General features: G+C 35.3%; 1 protein-coding gene across 1 annotated transcript in view; it reads right to left on the bottom strand.

Annotated features, from left to right (window-relative positions):
* Positions 1-499: 499 nt before the first annotated feature.
* NF-YA7 (nuclear factor Y, subunit A7) overlaps positions 500-6,000 on the bottom strand; it is a 32,064-nt gene continuing 26,563 nt past the window's right edge. The window contains exons 4-6 of the mRNA XM_086420807.1: positions 4,720-4,791; positions 4,416-4,601; positions 500-1,160 (exon numbers count right to left, since the gene is read on the bottom strand). Coding sequence (XP_086276933.1) covers positions 987-1,160; positions 4,416-4,601; positions 4,720-4,791 — 432 coding nt within the window. The 3' untranslated portion in view covers positions 500-986. The remainder of the gene's footprint in view (positions 1,161-4,415; positions 4,602-4,719; positions 4,792-6,000) is intronic.

Here is a 6,000-nt window from a genome sequence, read left to right as displayed (position 1 = left end):
GTCAGCCAGCCAGCCCCCCCGGGACATCCCTCCATTCATCTCTTGTACTCCACAAGGCCCAACTCAGCTTCTACTATACCTCATTGGCACCAGTCACTAGTCTGATGATGATAGATACTTCTATACTATATTTGTGGTTGTGGATTATACTATATTTGTGGTTGTGGATTCGACCATTGACCATGTAGGACATAATCAACGTGTCTAACTGAAACATATCTAGTTCACCATTCTTGAACCAATGAAAGGTGGTACCTCATTTAATTGAATAATCATGAATAGCCCTATTCTTCATCGTTTTTCTTCTTGGGAAGGAAGATCTCTCTATGGTGAACACAATCTCCATGTAAGCCTAGGAACCACTAGAGAACACAAATGTCTTCATCCAGTTTTAACAGTAGAACCTCAACCAGAATGCAATCCCAGTTTTTGTAACTACTGGGCACAATGTCCCAACAACTTGGACCCCTACATGTAAACAAGATTAAAAAACCACAGAGAAGATAAATTGAGCTTTTTACAGGGTCTTATCTATTTGAGCCACAGTATGTCAAATCAAAGTGTTAACTAATAGAGATTAGTGTTACACACCAACACAAATGCAATGGAGTTGAACCCTAGATATTTTTCTGCCCAGAATTACTTAGATGAAATGACTAATATACATCACAACTGTCACTTAAACTCTCTGACCTAAATATTGAAAACCAAATAATCAAACATAACCACCTTATAAGACAATGTGGCATTATCATTGATCTCTCTGCAACTGCATCAGCATTTTTTTGGGGATAATACAGCATCAGAAGCTTTAGAACTCTTGAGAGAAATTTAATGGTCTCTCTCTAAGAACAACCAACTTCACAGCTTCTACGTACTTGACTTCAGTTATGCTACCTTCCTATATGCCAAAAGAGCTACACGTTCAAATATGAGTACACCCCCCACTACTAAGGTGAGGAATTGAACAACCTGACTCAACAATTTTAAGATGCCTTCGCCGAGGTAGAATTTTGGTTCTTATTGGAGTCTTCAGTGTTGGACTGAGCTTTTTCATTTGAGGTCTCCTGGTTTTCATCTGTCTTGGCATTAAGAAACCGACCCCCACATCCCCTCGCTCTTCTCAAGGCATGTAAGTGTCGAGATTCGTGCATATAAGGCTGCAAGAAATTTCAAAACCGCGAATCATTTAAGATTTTATATATGCTGAAAAGAAACATAGTTTTTAAATAAGAGTTGCATGTCAAAAATGAAAATGAAAGTCGCATTGCACATGCACCAATTCATCAGACATTCCAAGTAGGGGAAAGGTAGTCTCAGCTGTCACAACCCTTGTTAGCAATTTGGAATACAGCAAAAATTAGATTCGTGAAAAACTCGAGTTCTATTCAATTTTGGATTTCAAAAATCCGATCTACAAGTCGGCCAAAAATTCAATAAATGGAAAATATGCAGCATATGCTTCATACGTGTATTATCAGTTTCATTTCAAAAATTCGAAAACCAAATATTCAGCCATATGGTAGTGATGGTGATGATGAAATTGGTGAAGGTGATGGTAATAATGATGATGGTGATAATGAGGACATTGAGATTATTGTTCCATTGATGTTTAAAAGAAGACCAAAGTCAACGGACAAATCATCAATTTGAAAAATTAAGGTGTAATCTCAAATAAATGTAGAGGGTCATGTCATTATTTTTTGAATGATAAAAGGGACATTTGTCACGTAATAATGTAGATTCTTCCAAAATTTTGAAGCATGGCCCACTTCAAAATCGACTTGTGTTACACGTCACAACTTACAAGTTTACGCTTTACAACATACAACAAGTTATAGGAGCATTTTTTTTTCCACCGAGTTTTATAAAAATTAGTGAAAACCGCATTTTATTCTTTTCAAACTTAAAATCCATGAATTATTCAGAATAGTTCAATAATGCAGAGAATAATACTTACATTGAAATAACAGAAAATTCGTGAATTTTTCAAGAATTAAACGGGAGATTGCTAACAAGGGTCACAACAAACTTCACGCCTTTAAGACAGCATTTTCCGGCTATATAGAATGCTGCTGAGGCAAAACTAGAGGATGTGTTTCCATATAATTAGCATTCTACACTCGGGTCCTACATTTTTGACAAATCCTTAAATTTAGGTGTATATTAAAAAGAAACAGAAAGGTTCATGAATTTTCAACAAAAAAAGACATCAAATACACAAATTTTTCCAATATGATTTCCATATCATACTTTTGCTAGGAGTGGGGGGGAGGGACACCACTCCTAGCACTAAAAACATAAATTCAAACTACCATTAAGCTATACTGAATGTCGAAATGGAATTTTACTTGACCTTTTCCCATACCATATTTTTTTCCATATCCGGAGACTTACAATCTTGGATCCAAACCATTTATCCGAAAGAAGACCATCTACATTGGCAATGTGCAAGGCACTCTAGTCAGCATTACACTTTTACCCTATGACAGACTGATAGTTCTTCAATTTAAGTTTTCAACTAGAAAAATTGAACGAAGCCTTTCTATAGTTTCCATATAGAAGACGGTGATCTAATAAAGGAACCCATTTGGCCTTGCCGCATCAATTGGTACAGGGAATTTAAGTCTCTTGTAACACACAACACTCACCCCCCCCCCCCCCCCCCCCCCCCAAATAAAAAAACAAAGATAACATTAGCACCTAAAAAAAGAAAATATTAAAGGATATACATGTGAATTCAAATATTGCACACAGTTCAAGGTGAAACGGTAAACAAATACATGCATCATTGAAAGATAAAAATAAAACTTAGATGGTCAATTAGTAAGAAAAATAATGTGTTGAAAAAGAAATCATAAATACCTATTCAATTATTCAATTAAATCAGTTATCCAAACATAGATTCAAAATTCAAAACATAGAACATAAAAATAAAAAATAAAAACAGTATAATTTCATGATCTATGTTTAGATCCAAGAGTTTGTCTCAAACAATTCACAGTTATGTCATCCCCAAACCACAAGTCCTAAGTGCCCCCAAGTCAGAATTGTGGAAGCACGGTTTTAGGGTGGGAGCGTCATCTAATAAGCGATTTCCTACAACTAAGATATACAGGGGAATTAGCAGTATTTATTGTAAATTAGGTGCTAAAGGTACGGTATTTATCATTAAACTTCGCAGTATAAGAGAGGTTGTTGATATACACCGCAATAATCATTTGATGCCAATAAACTTAATCATGACTTGTCACAAATGAATCAGCAAACCAACCCATTATTCGCTTCTTTAAAAGTTCCCACATGGTTAATCTTTTATAAGTACTTACTAATAGGAAGTATGATGAGTATCACAACAGATTAAACGCTTCATAGAGAAGTACGATCACATAACAGAAATGAAAAGCCTTAAAAGGGTTAAGTCCATGATGCAGCCAGACTCCAATCCTGTGAGTACCCATGTAGCAACAAAATAACCATGAATATGGTCATATGGATATGTGATCCTTGTTTAGAAGATTTCAATGAGACCAAATATGTTACATTTAAATTATACAAAATAAAATATAAGTAGAGTAATAAATGTCTTATATACCAACATCAGTAAGAATGTACAATTACGGATATAAATTTTATTGAAAATTAAATAGTAGGTCAAGTAGACCTACCCACTAGAAGCTTTACGCAAGAAAAAAAAAACACAAAGCAGCGAGCACAACCCCACCTAAACAAGAAGTCCTACAATGAAAAAGCCCTTAAATTCCTTAAAGGGTTTGTATGAAAGGGAAAAATATTGAAAAGAAGAAAAACAAGACCTAAAATGCCAATGATAACTTTCTATTAGACGTTCCTTTCCTTCAAAATCATGATTGTTTTCTCACTTTCCAGATTCCCCCAGAAAATCGTAAATGGAGCTAATCTCCACAAAATGGTCTCTTGAAATGAAAGACAAGGACTGCAAACTCCAGAACAAAAATTATATAGATCTATGGAACAGACAGAAAGATGAAATGGGACCAAAATCCAATGAGCAAAATTACATTCGATAAGTAGATGAAAAAAGGATCGACCATTAGCGTTACACAAGGAACAGAAATCCATAGAAATAATACATCGAGTTATTATCTTATCCAGTCTGATTCTATCAGACGCAGCCAACCAGATGAAGAATGCCACCTCTGAAGGGACTTTTGGGCCTCAAACAACAATAGTTGGAACCCACATGATGTAACGGATGCCAAAACGTATGGCATATAAACAACAATTAAACAGGTCTTCTGACAGATTATTAAAGTATTTAAATAACTCGATCCAAAAAGAGGTCAAATTGGAAATGCTAAATACCAAATAAATATTGAATAAGCCCCTCAATAAAATTTGAGACTTGAAAGCAAGAAAGGTCTGCAATAGCATACTTTACGATTTTTGAGCATTTTATTTTCTGATTCAGCTTTGGCACGAGATTGACGGCGTCGCAAGATACCATGATATTGCTTTGCATTGACATATACAGGCTCTTCAATTGCATCTGATGGCAACGGAACTGCAGCTTGAATCCCCATCAATTGAGGGTGAGGATGAGGTAGTGGATGAGGATGGATCTGAAACCGATAATTATCAAAGAAACAAGAATTTTATTTTAAAAACAAAGTATAAACCAAGTATCACTAGAGAAGTCTTGGGTCTATCAATAGATAGCAATCAAAGAAGTTTACATACCATAGGTTGTGAACCGTAGGGAGTAAAGATGCTTCTATAGTAGGGATCTGGATATGGATAAGCTGTTTGTGCCTGTGAGAAATACTTTGCTTCAATTAATTTAGCTTCTCAATTTTATGAACATCTTCCATTAGTATGACACTTACGAAAGACAAGTGGAGTAATAAATACCCACCGCAATTTCCTATTTTTCTCATATAAGCAAGCAACAAATTAGACTAATTCTTTCAACAAGTTCGGTTATAAAAGACTTTCTTGGTTGGAAACAGGAGAAGAAACCTAAGATGAACAAAATTTCCATGAATCCCAAATTTTAACCAATTAAAAAAATTATGATTCAGTCTAATACATTTAACAAAGTTGAAGATTCAACAATTCAAAGTTTCAACAAGATTTGTGAGCTTCAGTACTGCAGTATTTCTAAAGTATTGAGCATTTACTTGCTAATTTAGCATTCTGTTGAATTTGTCATTATTGTAATCATCTTTTTGAATTGATCCTACATCCATAAGTGAAGGTAGAATACCATAGAGAAAATCATGGACCAGTAGATGTCTCAGAGATATCATGGACCAACAAGATACTGCGTTCAACCACTTCCCAAGTGTAACAGACTAAAGCCATCACTATGAGCCAAGGTATTAAATTTCCGTTTTCACATCTATTTCAATCAGCCTAAATATTTTCATTAATATAGAAACTAATACAATTTTCATGGAGATGATGGAGATATTATGGAAATGATGAAAATTGATGAAGTTTTCACAGGAACAATATGAAACATTAAAGCAAGCACAAAAACACACTCATAAGCAATCAAACCACAATAAACAAATGTACAAAATGTGGCAATGAAGATCAATGGCATTTTGCTGCACACTAACACAAGTATGTCAGACTCTGACATACAAAAGAAACTATGTTTTTTACGATTAGTAAATAAATCAATTCAACCCCAAGGGGTTGGCCTAGTGGCATGCCGAGCCTTGATAAACTCCTCAAAAAGGGTAGGTCTCAAAGCCCCAAGAAGCAATGAATTCCTTGGCACCACCCTCCAGGGTCCGGTTGACCCTCGGCTCAACCAGTTGCATGTAGGACTTTTCAAGGGGGACAATGTGTGTGACCATTGGATTAGTCTCACCCAAAAGGTGGGGATACCCATATAAGAAAATAGTAATAATAATAATAATTCATTCATTAAAGTGGCCAAGATGACCAGCTAAAAGAGATTGTACAGACGAAGCAACCACACTAAGATGAAGGAATACAACAAATCTGATC

The sequence above is a fragment of the Akebia trifoliata genome, chromosome 13 (genome assembly GCF_017979445.1).
Source record: "Akebia trifoliata isolate Shusen 1 chromosome 13, ASM1797944v1, whole genome shotgun sequence".
Lineage (NCBI taxonomy): Eukaryota > Viridiplantae > Streptophyta > Magnoliopsida > Ranunculales > Lardizabalaceae > Akebia > Akebia trifoliata.
This window is presented reverse-complemented; position numbering and strand designations above follow the sequence as displayed.